This window comes from Colletotrichum abscissum (genome assembly GCF_030869225.1).
Source record: "Colletotrichum abscissum strain IMI 504890 chromosome Unknown Scaffold_40.1, whole genome shotgun sequence".
Classification (NCBI taxonomy): Eukaryota; Fungi; Ascomycota; class Sordariomycetes; order Glomerellales; family Glomerellaceae; genus Colletotrichum; species Colletotrichum abscissum.
Window position 1 is genome coordinate 224,031 of NW_026850321.1, and position 18,353 is coordinate 242,383.

General features: G+C 53.1%; 7 protein-coding genes across 7 annotated transcripts; 5 read left to right on the top strand and 2 right to left on the bottom strand.

Moving 5' to 3' along the window:
- Positions 1-877: 877 nt before the first annotated feature.
- On the bottom strand, positions 878-1,456 carry CABS01_12803 (uncharacterized protein; the record flags this gene model as incomplete). The annotated part of the gene is made up of 4 exons (XM_060546155.1): positions 878-1,022; positions 1,133-1,175; positions 1,271-1,346; positions 1,454-1,456. The coding sequence occupies 4 exons, from the start codon at positions 1,454-1,456 to the stop codon at positions 878-880; spliced, it is 267 nt and encodes an 88-aa protein (XP_060395544.1).
- A 1,474-nt stretch (positions 1,457-2,930) lies between these two features.
- Positions 2,931-3,473, top strand: CABS01_12804 (uncharacterized protein; the record flags this gene model as incomplete). Its single annotated transcript, XM_060546156.1, has 1 exon — positions 2,931-3,473. One exon carries the CDS (start codon positions 2,931-2,933, stop codon positions 3,471-3,473), a length of 543 nt encoding a protein of 180 aa, XP_060395545.1.
- Positions 3,474-4,761: 1,288 nt separating this feature from the next.
- CABS01_12805 (pyruvate kinase) lies at positions 4,762-6,491 on the top strand (the record flags this gene model as incomplete). Its single annotated transcript, XM_060546157.1, has 3 exons — positions 4,762-4,959; positions 5,046-5,263; positions 5,324-6,491. The coding sequence occupies 3 exons, from the start codon at positions 4,762-4,764 to the stop codon at positions 6,489-6,491; spliced, it is 1,584 nt and encodes a 527-aa protein (XP_060395546.1).
- Positions 6,492-7,173: 682 nt separating this feature from the next.
- On the bottom strand, positions 7,174-9,091 carry CABS01_12806 (uncharacterized protein; the record flags this gene model as incomplete). The annotated part of the gene is made up of 3 exons (XM_060546158.1): positions 7,174-7,819; positions 7,890-8,463; positions 8,551-9,091. The coding sequence occupies 3 exons, from the start codon at positions 9,089-9,091 to the stop codon at positions 7,174-7,176; spliced, it is 1,761 nt and encodes a 586-aa protein (XP_060395547.1).
- A 2,029-nt stretch (positions 9,092-11,120) lies between these two features.
- Positions 11,121-12,707, top strand: CABS01_12807 (uncharacterized protein; the record flags this gene model as incomplete). The annotated part of the gene is made up of 1 exon (XM_060546159.1): positions 11,121-12,707. The coding sequence occupies one exon, from the start codon at positions 11,121-11,123 to the stop codon at positions 12,705-12,707; it is 1,587 nt and encodes a 528-aa protein (XP_060395548.1).
- Positions 12,708-13,161: 454 nt separating this feature from the next.
- On the top strand, positions 13,162-13,844 carry CABS01_12808 (uncharacterized protein; the record flags this gene model as incomplete). The annotated part of the gene is made up of 4 exons (XM_060546160.1): positions 13,162-13,218; positions 13,285-13,309; positions 13,381-13,665; positions 13,747-13,844. The coding sequence occupies 4 exons, from the start codon at positions 13,162-13,164 to the stop codon at positions 13,842-13,844; spliced, it is 465 nt and encodes a 154-aa protein (XP_060395549.1).
- A 2,164-nt stretch (positions 13,845-16,008) lies between these two features.
- On the top strand, positions 16,009-16,874 carry CABS01_12809 (uncharacterized protein; the record flags this gene model as incomplete). Its single annotated transcript, XM_060546161.1, has 2 exons — positions 16,009-16,150; positions 16,225-16,874. The coding sequence occupies 2 exons, from the start codon at positions 16,009-16,011 to the stop codon at positions 16,872-16,874; spliced, it is 792 nt and encodes a 263-aa protein (XP_060395550.1).
- Positions 16,875-18,353: the final 1,479 nt, after the last annotated feature.

An 18,353-nucleotide genomic window follows, 5' to 3' on the forward strand; every position in this document is an offset into this window, starting at 1 on the left:
TCCCGTGCTACCAAAGCAGATGGTACTGAAGCATGCATCTTTTGACACGTAGTTCTTACACTTTTTGGAAATGAATTATGTTTTTTGATTGGGCTGGCAAAGCTGGGTACAGCAGGCAGGATAGGATACCCCGCAGGCCATGATTCAAGCCGGCGTTGGCTGGGGTGTTAATTAGTTGGAACTTCTTATGGAGCAGTTTGTTTATAGCCATCCACGAATTGACTTTTTTGTCTCTCTCCATAATGCCACCTGCATTCATAGTCTCACATCATAGGGCTAGGATTCGTCAAGCAAGGGAGCAATGGCGCATGAAAGGAGCTGCAGTGGCAGACTGTGGCGCATTGGATTTGGACGGTAACCTCGGCTATGGCCGCTGTCCCGCGACGAGGACAATCCCGAAAGTGGGGTCCACAGGTCCGGTGGTAAGGATTTACACGGGGTAGCCCGGTGCCCAAAGGGGGACTTTTCGCAATGATAAAACCAAGAGTTCGCCGGTGAAGGCTCGGTTTCCTGTTCCCCAAGGTACAGTTAAAGAAAGTGCGCCCCGATCTCGCCCATAACGCCTGCACGCAGAGACGCGAGTCTGCTTTTTCGAGATTCCGATAATCAGCGATTTCAGCCCACGAGAACACCCGGTTCAAGATCCGCCGATACCCTTGGATTTACACCGCCCAGGAACCGAACCTCCCCATACCGATTTCTTCCGAGCAGTCGCAGAGCGTTTCCAGCATCGTACTGCGGCAACAAATGGCCTAATGAATAAGGTTGTAGATGAATGAACAAGGGGAGATTCGACTCCAGATCGTCATTGAGAACGGCGGCCGGGATTCGTTGGAAAACGGATATACTGGTGTTGTCTCGATCTTGATGTCTCGATTTATCGCCTGCGTTCGAACCAACCGCTGGAGCCGGCAATTGCGACCGACTGATCCATCACCCACTCGCCGACACCGAGATACTTCTCGATCCACTTCGTCATGTCCTTGTTTTCGCCGGCAGCTCTGTCCGTCTTGAAACTGGGTCTGACGATTCCCAGATTGGGCACATGTTAGCCGCCGCAGAGTCTTGTCTTTGTCGTCATCGAGGGCAGAGATCCAGTATTCGCATCGGAATATTGAGAAAGTTAACTCACGTCAGGCCGGTCGAGCGCTGCATACCCGCGAGGAAGGCGGAGACTAGGAACGACCCAAGAATTAGCGAACCGATCGACTCGAGATTATGCATCCAACAGTAGGACAACCAAAGAAGAGTGGCTGGGGAGGGGACTTACAGAGCACCGCATCGAATGCGTAATGAGTCAAACGTCCAATCTTTGACCAGAGGCCCAGAGTCAGCAAGTTGAGGAGCTAGGGAGGTGTTAAGACTGCGCGAGCAAATCTCCAAGCTAATGTAGGCAGCGAGGCGAGCCAGAAGCACTCGCCAGCAGCCCGGCAGGGGAAAAGGCTGGACCAACCATTTTGGTGCAAGTTGTTGAAAAGGTCTGTCTAATTCGATTTCCTTTGTCGCTTTTTCTACGCTCGATGACGTTGCTCTGTTCGAGTGTTTCTTGTTATCGTTGCCGTCGTTGTCTCGTGGTTGTTGCAGCGTTCTCTCAAAAGTCAAAAGGCTGGAGTTCGAAGGTTGTTGGTCATGAGACAAGGCTCGCCTGGCGGTGGCAGGCACACTGGAGCAATTGGAGTATGATCCCTCCCCCAGCTGACTGGCTGTGCTGTCGAAGTGGACTGTGCACACCTCAAAAGTAGCCTTAGTGCCTGAGGCTTCTAATCTCTTATCTTGATATGATAAGGTGCCTAGGTGCATGTCTTATCTTATCTAAGGTACGTTACCTTCGGTTGATGGACTGAGGTTTCCCTCAGGAGCATCGTCGGGTGTCGTATCTTCAGTGGGAATCAAAGTCTTGCAAGTGCAAGGTCGATTAAGCTCATCCTCGCGTGGCTTCAAGTGGAGCAGCATCGCTTTTATGGCTTGCCGACCATTATCTGTCTTACCGTCTTCGATGTACCCCAAGTCTCATGCCCAAGGTACCCTACCTGGGGGTTTTGAGTGCTTCATTTCATCTCTCGGATGGAGCTCTTCATGGCAACATCGGTTTGCGGGTGTCAGTCTTGTAGCACAACCCCTGCAATGTAATGAGGGAAATAGAAGCAAGAAGCGCGACTCGGACCCGAACCATCGAGACGGTTTGAATCGCGTCACCAACAAAGCGGATTAGCCGGAGCTCGGATGGGGGCCTGGACTTGTTCTCCTCCGCGGCACAAGTGGAATTGTCCGACGGTGCACCGGCGGTGGCCCACCTGTCCTTGAGATGGTGAGATGGTCATTGGCCGGATGCGGGTGTTGAGAGGTTGGAGCTGCCCGGAGCTGACAGAGTCATGGACAAATGCATTGTCGCCATTTGCCATTTTCATGAGAGGTGCGAGGCATTGCCAAGGTGCAAGTGGGCCAGGGGACCTCTCCACTCCGATACTCTGGCCTGGAGACTGGAGACTGGAGAGAGACCCAGCGGCCTTTCCATTCATTGCAGTCTCCCAGGATGGAGGGGCATATTTCCACGGAGGGGCTCTTTGCCGTTTTTCTAGGTGACATGGATGCGTTCCATTTTCCATTTTCTCGAGGGGTCGGGCGTCCGGGCTGGTTTGCCGTTTGGCAAAGGAAGTTAGAACCAGAGGTGGAAGCTCAGACCCGGAGCCAAAACTAAAAGAGGCAAAGGAAATGTGTGGTCTGCTACCGCCGCCGCCGCCCGCCGCGGCATGAGCTTCTAGTTTGTTGAGTGTTTGAGGCTTTAAAAAAATCGGGCAGCTCAACTCGCCTCAGACTCGACTCAGCCCAAGGGAGCTTGGTCGGAGCTCCGTCGCAGAATGGAAGCTGCACCAGTGTGCAACAGACTGTCAGATGGATGCAAGTGCATGATGGGCACGAAGTAGTGGGAGATGGTGAAGCAAAATAAAACGAGAAAATACCCGAAGTTGGAGCTAGACAGTTGGATGGTGCTGGATCCAATGGAAGCGACTGAAATCCCTCACTGTCACCCATTTTATCCGGCCATCACTCCAGGCAGGCCCTCCCATCATTCGGTCCTCTTGCGCTCTCACTTACTCTTCCTACTATTCACGGCGTCATTGCTGTTGCTATTACTCTCAATACGTCTACGGAGTACTGCCCAGCTCGATAGGCTCGAGCGTTGGAGAATAAATAGCACGACGTACGGATACACGGTACGGATACTCGGTGAGTGGATCATTGCCGTCGTATCATTGCATTGCGTTGCGTTGATGGCCCCTTGGATGTTTCTGTTGTGGTTTCCAGTTGGCATCTATTTATTTTCTTGTTTACCGTCTGGTGAAACCACGCTGTTTTTCTGGGCTGGCCTGACGTCCGGACCTCACCTCACCAGGCTCACCTCACCTCGCAACACCCAATCTTGGGGCGCCTCACCATATCCCGGGCCGTTTTGGTATGTGCTATTTGCGTAAACCTTGTTCGGGCCGTGGGCTTGTTCCTTCATTGGCCAAGCGTTTCCAGTTGGTGGATGAGCATGTCAGAGTGAGGTGAAAAAAAAAAAAAAAGGTGAGATGAGCAAGAGAGGAAGCAGGAACACATTCAATGCTCCAATGAGAAGGTCCTGGTCATGCCCTTCTGTATTTCCTTCCGTCGTCTCTTTTTTTCTTGGTTGCCGTGCCTCAACATTGGACGGCATGAGATGGCAAAAAAAGATGGATGAAAGTGGGAGGTGTCAGGCTGGTGCGAAGCGCGGGACCCTGAAGCCTGAGCTTAGGTAAGGCAGGTAAGGTAGGCGTACCTATGGCAGGGTACCTGTCACCGCAAGCTCCTCACATTGGTGGGGGGCCCAGTCGCTACTGCCAAAGCTGCACTTTGCCCACTTGAGTTCCATTGCTTCCATTTCCAATTCTGGCAGGGATTGGGGGGAAGGTGCGTGGGTGCTTGGGTGCTCCCCTCCTGCCATCCGGCCACGGACCAAAGTGCACGGACCACTCCGTTGGATTGAGGGGCAGCTACGCTCCTCAGCACCTTCTCAGCACCTTTCTCCCCTCACCTCACCAAACGGGGGTGGTGCCGGCCGGTGCAGGGAACAAGTTCAACGAGGGGCAAAGCGGCGGCCACCCGGGCAGACTGAGGAAGAAAAAAAAAAGAGGGAGAAAAAAAAAAGGCGCCGACACCACCGCCGACGCAGGCCACAGCAAATGGAAGCAGCAAGCAGAGGATGGGGAGTGCGCCGCCGGGCAGCTTCACACTTCACTTGGGTTTGTTTGGGTCAGGAGCAAATTGTTTCTCGTCCCTGCTCCTCGTGTGTCTCTGCCTCTGCCCGTAATGTGGTCTTCAACAAATACCTAGCTGAGGCTGATGCTCAAATACATCATCTTGTGCATACATCCTGCATTGGCTTAACCACCCCCCAAAAACAAAGAGTCTCACTCGTCAACCTCGTCGATTTGGATGACCTTTTTTTATCGTGTTTTTTTTTATTAGTTATCTCTCCCCTTGGCCTTACGTACCTTGCCTGACCTTGCCTTGACCTCTCCCTCTCTGTGTCTTCTCTCTACCCACCCCCACTCCCAGCAGGATTTAACAACCGCATTAGACCCCTCCTCCTCTTCTTCCACACTCCTCCCTTTCGCCTCGACCATCCTTAAGTAGCACACTTCTCCTCTGCTACATCTATTCTCCATCCTACGGTGATCGACTTTTTCTATCAACTCCCCTCATCACCCGTCCAAACCCATACCTATACATCTAGACACAATGGCTGCTACCGCCAAGGACCATCTCGATGTCGGCGGCAAGATCGCATGGCTCTCCAGCCTCGATACCGCCTACCAGCCCGAGAAGAACTACCGCCGTTCTTCCATCATCTGCACCATTGGCCCCAAGACCAACTCCGTCGAGGCCATCAACGCTCTGCGCAAGGCCGGTCTGAACGTTGTTCGCATGAACTTCTCCGTAAGCTCCCCCAACCCCATCACAGACGCTAAAAGTCAACCCCCACCAAAGTCTGCCTATCTTGCTAACCCCTCGCTTCTGAACAGCACGGCAGCTACGAGTACCACCAGTCCGTCATTGACAATGCCCGCGCCGCCGAGAAGGCTCAGCCCGGCCGTCAGATCGCCATTGCCCTCGACACCAAGGGCCCCGAGATCCGCACCGGAAACACAAAGAACGATGAGGATCTCCCCATCTCCGCCGGCAAGATCCTGAACTTCACCACCGATGAGCAATACGCCACGGCTTGCGACACCGACAACATGTAAGCTCTTCTCTCTCTCAAAAGCTCTCCCCGCGGCATTACTAACCGCTGTTTTGATAGGTACGTCGACTACAAGAACATCACCAAGGTCATTGAGCCCGGCCGTATCATCTACGTCGACGACGGTGTCCTCGCCTTCGATGTCCTCAGCGTCAAGGATGACAAGACCGTCGAGGTCCGCGCACGCAACAACGGCTTCATTTCCTCCAAGAAGGGTGTTAACCTGCCCAACACCGATGTCGATCTTCCCGCCCTTTCCGAGAAGGACAAGAACGATCTCAGATTCGGCGTCAAGAACAATGTCGACATGGTCTTTGCCTCCTTCATTCGCCGCGGCCAAGACATCAAGGACATCCGCGATGTTCTCGGCCCCGAGGGCAAGCACATCCAGATTATCGCCAAGATTGAGAACCGTCAAGGCCTCAACAACTTCGAGGAGATCCTCACCGAGACTGACGGTGTCATGGTCGCCCGTGGTGATCTCGGTATCGAGATTCCCGCCGCCGAGGTCTTCGCTGCCCAGAAGAAGATGATCGCCCTCTGCAACAGAGCCGGCAAGCCCGTCATCTGCGCTACCCAGATGCTCGAGTCCATGATCAAGAACCCCCGCCCTACCCGTGCCGAGATCAGTGACGTTGGTAACGCTATCACCGACGGTGCCGACTGTGTCATGTTGTCCGGCGAGACCGCCAAGGGCAGCTACCCCAACGAGGCCGTTTCCGAGATGCACGAGGCCTGCCTCAAGGCCGAGAACACCATCCCCTACGTTTCCCACTTCGAGGAGATGTGCACCCTGGTCAAGCGCCCCGTCAGCGTTGTCGAGTCATGCGCCATGGCCGCTGTCAGAGCTTCCCTCGACCTGAACGCTGGCGGCATCATCGTTCTCTCCACATCTGGAGAGTCTGCCCGCCTTCTGTCCAAGTACCGCCCCGTCTGCCCCATCTTCATGGTCACAAGAAACGCCTCCGCATCCCGCTACGCTCACTTGTACCGTGGTGTCTACCCCTTCCTGTTCCCCGAGGCCAAGCCCGACTTCAGCAAGGTTAACTGGCAAGAGGATGTCGATCGCCGCATCAAGTGGGGTGTTGAGCACGCTTTGGAGCTCAACGTTGTTAGCAAGGGTGACACTCTGGTCGTTGTCCAGGGCTGGAAGGGCGGCATGGGCAACACCAACACCCTTCGTATCGTCAAGGCCGACCCCGAGCACCTTGGCATTGGAACTTTGTAATGGATTGGATTGCGGACGAGGAATGAAAAAGAGAAGAGAGGCCCGTCGGCGAGCGGGAGATACCAAAGTACCTAGTAAACCGTGATAGACGATGGTGGACTATACTGTCCAGCACACACGAGTATGATTTGCACACATGAATAAAGTTGATATCACCTTCCAAGAATCTTCCTCGAAGCGATTATCTGTGCCGAAGTCCATCCGAAGCTGGATGATGAATCAATTAATCAATCAGACGAATCTAAGCTGTCGCGGGGCGCCCAGAATGACGGGCCCAATGAGACGACATCTCCGAGACGGAACGAAATGGCGGCGATTACATTGCAGCCTACGGTACTTCATCAAGACACGATCACTATCGCCCCGTTCCAATCACTAACAGTTCTGCCGGCGGAATTGAGCAGACGGGAAGATATCCAGCGGAATGAGCTTGAGACACAAATACGACGGACTATTAGTAACCACATGAAGTCTCTCATGAGTCTTACGATCAGCAAAATGGAAGCCCAGAATGAAAGAACAATATTTAAGGATCCATCCATGCTCCGTCATCGACATACATCAAGACAATGTCATCTTCACTTGAGTTGTTTGATAATATGCATTGGGTATGTCTATCAGTTCTCCCGTTTCCTACAACTGGGGGAAGGCTTCCCCCTGGCGTGATCAATTAAAGCGGCATCTACAGGTCTTTGAGCTCGAAACGCTTGCGCAAGTACTCGCCATACTTCATGATCAGCAACGGCACAGGTAACATGGCGGCAGCGATGAAACCGAGAATACTACTCGCCCAGCCAACGCCCAAGTTCTGGTTCATCTTCAGGCCCGCAAGAGGTAGTGTTGCTCCCGCCACGGATCTCACGACAGCGTTGGCGGCGAGGGCCGAGGCGGCGTAGATGGTGAAGGCGTCGACGAGGTACATCTGCAGCGCCATGAAGATGATGAGGTTACCGATGCCGACGATGGCCGTGCCCAGGATGGGCACGAACCAGTGGATATGGTACTCGGCCGTCCAGCCGTAGATGAAGAGACCCGCGGGGAGGAAGACGGCGCCGGCGGGGAGGGCGACGAGGCGGTATTCGGGCTTCATTCCTTCGCGGACGGTGCCTGCTTCGTCGGCTGCGGCGTCTGCTTCGGCGGCTTTTCTCTTAACGTACTTGTCCGAGGAGAGGCTGAAGAAGACGACGCCGATCATGGACCCGACGCCGAGGCCCATGAAGGCTAGGCCTGATGTGCCGGCGCTGAAGCCGTAGGTTCCCATGAAGACTGAGGTGATGGAGGTGAACATCAGGTAGAGGTAGCCGTAGACCACGGCGATGTAGAGGCCGCTGTTGCGTGTGTTAGTTCAGAGGAGGGAGACAAGACTTGGCACAACATGATGCGGATTGGGTTACGTACAAGATCTGGGTGATTGGGGAAAAGGCAATCATCTTGATAGGGCGGATGATGCCTCGCTTGAAGTAGTCGGCCGAAGAGAGGCCAATATCGAGTTTCGACCGCAGCAGAGGGTTCCCCGTCTCTTTCTGAAGTCTCTTCACCTTCCTGTCAAGGATGATGGGCGCGTACGTCTCCCTCGAAAAGATGAGCATGACGATACTCAGAACCCCGCTCACAATTACAATAAGCCAAAAGACCCATCGCCAGCCAGCCGCATCAGCAAGGAACCCTCCCGCCACGGGGCCGATGATGGGACCCAGTAGGGGCCCGATACTAAACGCCGCCATGGCCGCCCCGCGCTTCTCCTGGCGGATCATGTCGGAGATGGAACCCGCGCCGTTGGTGATGGGTGCGGAGCCGAAGACGCCAGCGAAGAGGCGGAAGACGATGAGGGCGTTGAGGGTAGGCGCGAGGGCGGCGCCGACGTTGAAGCAGATGAAGAACAGGTTGCAGACGTGGTAGACGATTGTGCGGCCGTAGATTTCGCTCAGGGGCGCGCAGAGCAGGGGTCCGGCTGCGAAGCCTAGGACGTAGACTGCGCTTTGTTGTCAGCACGTTTTGTTTCTTTCCGGTTGATCTGTACGATGGGATGGTAAACAGAGGTTCAAAGGAGCGTTCATACCGGAGACGACAAAGGCAGCTAGATAGGGGCTGTTGTTGTGAAACTCCCGCATGAGGTCCGGCACGCCGGGGGCAAAGATGGAAGACGCCAGTGGTGTGACGAACGTCATGGCACTGATCAGGCTACAGTTGAGGACCTTGAGCCAACTCGGCCAGTTGTACGGATTCGCCGGGTCGTCCGGGCCATCCCACCAGACAATGTTCTCGTCTTCGGAGCTCTCGCCGCCGTCGCCGTCCTTCTCTGTCGTACCGCCAACACCCTTTTCCACGTCCTCGCGCCCCATGGACTTGCGAGATCTCGTCCGAGCCAGCGCGAGCGACTGCTTTCTCTTCTCCTCGCCGCGTTCGTCGAGGACGTAGCCCATGCTGGAGGGTATGTCGGCATCGTGGCCCTCTGCTAGGGCCTCTGCCGTTTTCTCTTCCCTTGTGGGTTCGCGTTCCAGCCGGTAGAGGCCTCTTGTCTCCTTGTCGTCATGGGATATGCTGCTTGTCGTGGCTCCTTCTTCCGCGGAGTGGCGCGGCTCTTTTGTTGGTGAGGTCATTGGAGCTTTGAGAGTACGCTGCCTTGATGTCAGTTCCGATGACCACTTATACTGCGTCCCTGTGCAGCTACACAACTGCCAGGAGCTACGAAAGTTGAGAAAGCAAAGGCTTGGCATTCCGGAATATTATCCGGCGACTTGGCGTGCAAAGCCGTGGTGTCTGTGTTTACATGCTCCCCGAATCACGTAGAATGATCTTGGATCTTTGTGTAAGGAAAAGGGCAGACTTGCCTAAACTACCTTTTATGTCTAGGAAGGCCTAGATTCGCAATCTCTCGCGAGAACCGACGCGTGGAGATTTACTCGAGAAAGCTGGTTTTCTAACTTTCAACAGGAGCTTCAGGTGAGTTGTTCTATGGGAACGGTTGGCTATTGTATGTAGTTGGAGTCAATTATAGTCAAGAGGATATCGTGATTTCAAGTGTAAGGTAAGAATTGGTACAACAGTCAAGAGACTGCATATCCGCCAAAGAGTCGCTCAACAGGAAAAGAAGCAAAGAACAAGCAGCAACCTAGAGACAAGAGCCATGGACCCCTGCGCCTCTTAAACAAACAGATATGGTCTGCCGCTGTCGACCGACCATCGCAACGGGGATTTGACTCGACCGGGTCAGACCACACTCCACACCACCCTTAACATGGGTAAACGCAGCCGAATACCTCAATCGGGGTGCGTTTCCCCCCTCTCTGGGGAAAATCAAAAAGGGAACGGGGAAGAAGAGGGCTAGAAGTTGTCAACTCCGACCCGAACCCCGTTCAAAGGGACTAGGGTTAAATTTGAAGCATTGGTTTGGCCGCTGGCGGCTCGTTTGGAAGGGGGGAAATGGGGTAACGAACTAACGACTTGCTGTGCGTTACATGGGTGCTGCAGCTCCCGTTGGAGCAAGCCCATTTCACACTAGACCAATGGCTTCATGTTACGACGCCCAACCGTTGGAGGGGATCACCCGAGCCATCACGGCGGCGTTCGTCCCCTTAAGCTTAGATGCGGGTGCCAATACGCTTGGCGAGATCTTTGTAGCCTCCCCTTCGATTGCCTGCTTCTGACCATCCTCTTTTCTATGCGTAAGACGTAAGGCGAGTGAGTAAATTCTCCGCTATTTCTGGGTTGCCTCGCTACCCTTTCACCGAGCAGCGGCGTATGGTCAGCTCAGAATGAGCATGCGCCCCTGCATCAACCAACGAATAATCACACTTGAGTGAGAACGGCGCAGCAGACTCGAATTGTTATCTGCTTCTAATATTGTATGCAAGCAGTGAGCCTGCATACACGATAGGTGCAGTATATTGGCCGCGACTCCCCTTCGACATGGGACTACCATGGCCAGATATATCCCCGGAGCATGACCGATTAAGCTCCCGGAAGATGCACGGAGCCGCGATCCACTCGGCGCCGAAGAAGCGGGTCAACCAACGATGTGCAACCGGGCATGAACAGCTGTAGAACTGTGTAGAGGATGTGAACTTGAAATGGAAACTGAACCCCGTGGAAATTGTTTCAATGCAAGTACGTAACAGTCCTTTGGTAATAACTGGATCTTGCTGGTTCCGTTTTCTACGGGCTTGTTTTGCTTCAAAAAGAACAAGGCGCCGAAACCTCAAATGAGAGGCAGGAGCGTAAGGAAGGAGATGAGATGAAAACCAAAGTATGCGTGAAGAGAGGCAAGAGATTTGAAGGTGAATACACATGGAGGTGAATACGCACTCGAGGCCTCAGTGAACCTTACCCTCACCCGAAGGGAAGAAAAACATCCACTCGTCTTCACCACCCACTGTCACTGAGGTGCACATCAACAACCACGCAACAGGAAATATTCTGCGCACCTTATCCTTGAGCCCTTCGGTTTACTTCACTTGAAGGGGGGAAAGAGGCCAAGCAGAACGACAAAAACAGACCAGATACTCGGGACTGTCAACCTGGCCGGCAGCATCGCTGCCATACCAGCAGAGAGTGAGTTTGACAAGCAAGATTCTCGAAGCAAGCACCTCAACCTCCTTGATTGCTCGATTCGTCCCGACGTAGAGAAAAATGAATGCTGATCATGCCACAGTGACGAAGCCGAAGTCAGCACTGACGAGAAATATCTCGACGCCATTGCCGTATCCCTTTCCCGCGGCTATACCTCCAAAGGCAGCCCGGACGCTGATGGAAAAGCCCAAGTCGGGATGGCCAGCCGGATCAACACGCAAAAACCTCCCGCCCTGGGATCGCTCGATCGATGTCGTCTATCACAAATACCGACGTGACCAGGCGGTGCCCGACAAGGCCACTGATTTTGAGAGATCGGTCGCAATGTTCTTTGCCGATCATCAGCGAACGCAACAGCAGGAGCCGACTTCTCCATACCTCAGACTTCCCGCAGTCGCACGCTTCCAGATATGCCAATATCTCATTGCCGACCATGAATCCGACATGCCCATCTGCCTCAACGACGGCCGTTTCGTGAGAGAGGTCTGGACTGACGATGAGTACACTTCACTAGCTACTGCCATGAGACCTCTGCAGCCGTACCTCGAAGTGTCTTTCGCTCTGCGCGCGGATATGCTGATTGCATTTCTCATGGGAGAGCGCTTCCACATCACCATGTCGCCTTTCGTGGGTCCCTACCTGAACCCTTTGGCAACACTGTGGTGTAATAAATACGGTCACTTCATGCAGCAGGTCATCGTTGAGCTCGACCTGACTCGATTGGGTTTCGGGCCAGGCAAGGAAGCCTGCAAGTTACGCGCAGGAACCGTTAATATGGATGATCTCATCGGGGCTTTTGTTAGAGGCCAATTGAAACGAAAGAACCATTCGACGCTCAAGAGCCTTGTGCTACTCTGCCGGAGATTCTGGGGTGAACGCCCTTCCGACCATCTTCCCCCAGGTTCCAGGTCTACCAGCGAGCAGAACAACCAGGGAATGTCGACGGAGCCGGAACAAGTGTTCACACCCAAGCGATCGAGCTACGGAGCTGACTTCTCATACTGCCCTGATGAGTTCCTCAGAATTTGCGAGCCATTCGTGCGCCTAAATGGCTTGGTTGACTCGATGCGCCTCTGCGGTTTCAGCAATGGCTATACACATTCTCTGCTGCGCCGTATCTTTCCTGTTCCTGAGAGAAGCGAGGATATCAAGTACCATACGTACCGAGTGGCGCCTTCTTCGGTGTGGCCGCGCATTCCCGGCCAAAAGTCGTGGGTCGACAAAGGATACGGTAAATTTCAGCAGGATGATCATTCTCGACAGTACCTGCGCGGCCTCTGTCTTCCAGAGGGAGCAGTAATGCTTACACGACCATACGAGAACCTATCGACTGGACGTATGTCGGTTGGATATGCGTCTAGAAGCATTGAAGAAACCTCAGAGAACGGCGACGCACGTGAACGTCCGGACAGCAGAACGCAGCTGATCGGAAGGGCGTCTCAAGAATCGGTAGCAACGGATGAGGCGAGTCTTGAACACAGAATGCAGGTCCTAGTTCACAGAATGCGACGAAGCTTGTCAAAGAGAGAGGTTGATGCTGGTTCGCCGGCGTCCGCGACATCAGCATGGGCAATGTCGGGCTGGTCGTCTCGGGAATCAGAAGGGAGCTGGCTGGAGGATGGAACGATATCCAGAGCGACTATTTGAGAAGACACGTCTATATGACTGTCGCAACATGATGGCATTTCGGCGGACGAATGGGTGCAGTAGAAGACTGAAAGGAGAGTAGAAGTGGATGCAGATGACGTTTATTTTAATATCGTCGCTGAAGTTGGGTGGGAGAAGTTGGGTGGGAGAAGTTGGGTGGGAGAAGTTGGATGGAGTTGTTACTTTGTGGTTTGACGTCAGTGCAAGGTACCGTTGTACATAGACGTAGGTACGTATCCGTCCTCTGCTGCGGAAATGTGGAGAGAAAAAAAAAGATCGAAAAAAGGAACCCCGCGATGCCTGGCTGCCCAGCGGTGCTCTGTTCGTCACTGCTGCCCCACCAACATCTTGCAAGCTTCCTCGTCCGACCCCTCCACGATCGTACACTTACCTCTCTCACCAATACTGAGCACCGTCAATTAGAAAAAGAAAAAGAAAAAAACCACCCGCCACAATGTCTGCGCAAGTTCCCACCAACTTTGACGCCCAAGAGGCTGACAACCTCGAGGATGTGAGCTCGAACCCCTCCTCTCTTCGTGTCGCGAATGAAATGCGCTGACTTATTTTTTGCGTCCAGATCGAGAAGCAATTCGCCGTCAAGGGTACACACGCTGCCACTACCACCTCCGACCCTATTCACGATCGCGAGCTAACCGCCAGAACGTTCCTGTAGTTGTTCAGCACATGGAAACCTACTGGAAGATCCTTGAGAAGGTCAAGGGCTCCACGCTGCGCCTGACCAAGATCGATGACGAGATCTACGAGCACCTGAAGACCGACTTCCCCGAGTTCGACCCCGCCGCGACCATCAACGAGGACGAGATGAAGAGCAAGTCCGGCAAGGAACGGTGGCGCAAGTTCATGATGGCCTACGAGAAGAAGGTCGACGATTACAACTTTGGCACCATGGTCCGCGCCAGCCCCAAGTTCGAATACGGCCAGAACGAGGTCATTTTCGGTCAGTGGCCCCCCGCCGACCCTGTTCTGAACCTCGCCAAAAGGCGATTCTGGCTCGCTCATCTGCTAACTTGTAATACAGCGCCCCGCATGCAGTTCTACGCCATCGAGATTGCGAGAAACCGCAACGGTCTGAACGACTGGATCTACGAGAAGGCCCAGGCCGCCAAGTCTAGCTAAAGGAAATACTTTTTCGACGATGAACGTCGTCTTGAGAAATGACGCTAAACTGAGATTGAATTGCGATACCACCTGTGCTTCGTCACCTCGGCCAGAAAGCGCTTCGCCCGAGTTGAGAGGCTATGGGCATGAACATCGAGCTGCGAATGGTCTCATGATTTTGGACGTAGTACTTCATTGAATGGTGATGCCACGGTCTCGACCTCGCGGTTGTATGATGCGTATAGCACTTGAAGTCCGGGTTCTGCTCTCACGCCACCATTCTTGGATGTGGCTTATGAGAATGCGACATCATGGGATTCGAGCATGTTGGTAAATTGAGTGTGGTACATACTTGAAACTGAGCAATATGCCAGGCAACTGAAATCGAGATATTCCTACGAGCCCCCTCATGAAAAGACTATATACACGCTGCAGATACTGCTGCTAGAGTCCGTGATAATCTGGAAGACCTATTCAAGGAGTTCCGCAGAGACCATGCTTAACGCTACACAAAAGAAGGCTGCGGCATTTCCGCCAGCCGTGGGAGGGAGATGCCGCCATGCAAAGAGCTGACGAAGACATAGCTATAGTGCCAGCCTTTTTCCCTTTTTCCCTTTTTTTTTTGGTCTCGAGGTTGTTTAATGGCGACTAACTTGGATTGACCCATGGTGAGGTCGGCGGACGGCCTTGGAGAGAAGGTTCAGGCTCCAACGTGATGGTAAGCGGATCTTGATAGAATGGCCATGCCCGCGAGGTGATCTGGAGAAATCCATAGGAGATGGATGGGCCCATGTTCGAGAGCTTGCTGTCAAAAATGCTGTAAGCTACAAGGACCAATAGATCTTGTAACCAGCTGATATCCAGCTAGCTGGGCCTGGCTCAGCAAGGGTGGTGTATCTCGATATTCCTCCACTCAATTTTCTTCGACATATTCGAGTCTAGCGGCTCTACCGTGAGGTTAGCTAAAGATATAATGTAAAGTGGCATTTGAAGTAGATGGTGAGCGAGGCCAGATAGATACTGGAACGAACAGAGAAACATCATTGAGCTTGGCTGTGGTGAAGACTTGTCATTTCGAGATTTGATGATTGTAAGTCTGTTTGACTTGGCGATGATGTTCCGGGAAGGTACCTAGGCAGAAGTGGCTCAGGGAGGACATTGTGGTCTACCATTTCCTCAGCAGATGGGTGTAAATGCAGATGTTCCATCTAGGGCTACGAAGATACACATTTTATTGGCATGTGACGAGGGAAGAGGAAAATAAAATTAGTATTTCTAGATGATATACAGACGGATGAGATACGAGCAAGTCCCAATCGCCTTGCAGGTGGTTGTTAAATCCAATGAGATCTGGTGCTAGTCACGTACATTGTGGTTGTATCCATTTACTCTAATGAAGCAGGTACGTCAAAATAACCCAGACGATCGACGAGGCCATGATTGAGCTGCCTCGAGCAGATGCAATAGATGGAATCAAGGCAACTGCAGTAAAACGCAAGGCTTGAACGTGACTAGCAAATGCTATGCTATGAGTGACAAGATTGTCCATCAACCGCCTGTCTATGGTACCTTAGATAAGGCATCTCAAGTTGATGTTCAGCTTGAGGGCGGCGTATTCCCGCCTTCTCTAATTTGAGTCTACGGTTTATTCACTTCGTATCTCTTCTCAGATGAGTGTCGAAGAGGGAAGGTGCCTTCGAGTTCTGGATCAGCTTGCTCTTTCCACCTGAATCATTACGGGCTTTTTGCCTTCCGCTTCCTGCCTTCCACTTTAACTATACCGCCTTTGCGATATTGGTTTCGAGGAAGGAGTAGGATTTGAGTCTTTTCTTTACCTCTTCGCCTCCTTCACACACTTTTGCCAGTCGAAGATTTGGAATCCCATCACCCGCCTCACATCTTTATTTTTACCTGTGGCTGGATTTTCCTCTCGTCTTCTAGCAACGGAGGCATGCTGCAGAAGATCGGCCGACTGCTTTGAGGGAGAAATATTCTTAGCGTTGTGGCCACACTTTGAGCTGCCTCAGAAGCTGAACTCAGACGCCTCGAACATTGAATCCACAGCGCCATCAGCTTCACTTTCGCATTGCCTCTGCGCTGCCACCCGTCTTCCCTACAAAGAAGGTATACGACGAATGACCCATCTCAAGCAAGCAGCATTCGCACCTCAACAGCAACAACCATGGGCCAATTCACTTCCCAGCCCCGTGACGACACCTCGCCGCCGCCCGATCCAGTGCTCAGCCTTTCACAGGGTACAGGCGGCGAGCAAGGAATCCCCGTGATCACTCGTATCCGCACCGAAGGTGGTAAGACAGCTACTGGTAAGTCTGAGTTGTGCCTTACTCCCAATCTCCAAAGCCCTTCATTTTTAGTTCTTTCTAACGATGCATTCTAGTGACCATTACCCTGCAAGAGACAGCATTGACGTCGGCGTTGGCCTCGACCTTCACCACCTCCTCACTATTGCCAGTGATGACAACTCTGATGACTACACTGAGACCTTCGCTGACTACCTCCACGCTCTCGTCTACCGAACAGAACACGTCACTGCCCAAGTCGACTGGCTCACCTGACCAGGAACCCCATGTCACTCTTTCCAGGAACACATTGATTATCATCAGTTGTGCTGCTGTCGGAGGCTCTTTACTCCTCCTGTTCCTCATCGGCATGATTCACGCTTACGTGCGCCGAAGAGACGCGATCAAGGAAGATGCTAAGAAGGAGGCTGTTGCTGCTGCTGCTGCTGCTGCTGCTGCTGCTGCTGCTGGCATGCAGGAGCGTGAGCTGAACCAGTTCTCTCACCAGCCTCACCAGCATGCCAACGAGCATGGCTACAGCATGGCCATGTCTCAACCAGCCCCACGTGCGTGCTCGGAGCCGGATCTGTACCAGCACCTTCACCCGTCACACGAGGTAGCCAATGCCAGTTTCCGTACCCTCCCCGCCGCATACCCCGTGTATGAGCCGCATCCAGCACAGGTTGTCGCTGAGCTTCCTGCCGAGCCATGTGGCAGCGGTCTTCCGCATTACGGTTATCGAGGATAACCTAGATGGAGGACCTTGGTTGAAATAGGTTTGGTAGCTTATGGTGGTAAGCATTGGGTCTAGGTTGGAGAACAGAAGTTCTGGATTCACTTGCATCGTCAAGTTGGGGACATATCATTGGCTGGATGGAGGGTCATGTAAGTAAGTCTCTTCTCCAAACGTTAATAATGTTGGTGGTCATGGTGGTTTCGGAGAAGAGCTAGGTACCCGCACATTGCTGTCTTACGGCTTTTTTTCGGAATGCGATTTTGTCTTTCACATCTTTCACCGTTTTTTGGATTATCATGTGTAGGAATTCCATACTTGGAAGGCGTGTAAGGTACGTACAAGGAGAAGAAGGACGGTCACATTAGCAGACGTCGACGGACCCGAGGCTACGACACCACGACTCAGGGCTTGACGGGAATTGCACGGTTTTGGGCATTAACCCGCTGCGGCCCATCGCCCACCCCCTCTCCAACTCTCGCTCGTAGTAACGTTCCGGCATGGCCCGTACGGGACGACATTGGCATCAAAGTATGGCCGTTACCAATACCGTGGTAATGCAGAGTCAGGGCCGTCGAGCCGAGCACGGGCAGATCTTCGTTGGTTCATATCTGCTCATTTTGTGGCCGCCTTCCTACGTACGTTCTATATGGCAGACTCCGTGAGCAACTGACAGCCAGGTCTGTACATCGACTCTGACCAATTTACCCGAACCTGGGAGCTGTCTTCATCATCGCGAGGATGGAAAAAGTAGCCGATAACCGATCCATCTTCCTACATGACGCTGCTGGAGACTACGTACCATCTGGGGTATTCCCCCGGGAATAGAGCGGGAAAGAAGATGGGATATACTTCGTTAGTCTGTATGCCACGCCGCTTCAACCCCAGATGGACAGGGAAGCCTGAACGGGGTAAGTCCAAGATCAGACGGGGTGTGCCAGAAAACCGGACAACTTGGCAACGCCAAAACGATGTGAGACTCGAAGGCAAGATGGACGGTTTCCATCTCCAAAGGGCCGTCTGGCAACTGACCAGCTGAACCTGTCAACAATATGTTCACAATCCTATAGAGATTGACTCCATTTTCTTCAACTCAAGGTTCAGTCTGCGTCTTGGTTTCCACTGCTGTGGCTTCGGGTCGGCCGTATTTGAAAGCTGGGGTTTCTCCAGCTTGGCTTGAACGTCGATGAAGCACTCTCGACAAGCATGGAGGCGCTAATCGAGCTAGGCCCGTACAACGCAGCAGTCATGCCCCACGCTCCCTTGAGCCCTCACGAATCATGACTCTCTTGATGATCTGCAGCCGTTTTTGCGCTCGTGCCTGGGCTGTGCTTCCGATTGCAATGTGGTACTTTGTCGGGCAGCTCGCTCAACTTGAGGCATTCAAGTCTTGTCCAGGTGGCATTAATCGATTGACCCTGAGCCCTGCCCTTACTCAACCTTTTCTGAGGCGGGCTGTTATGAGGAAAGTCGGATAGACAGTGGAGGTCGGTT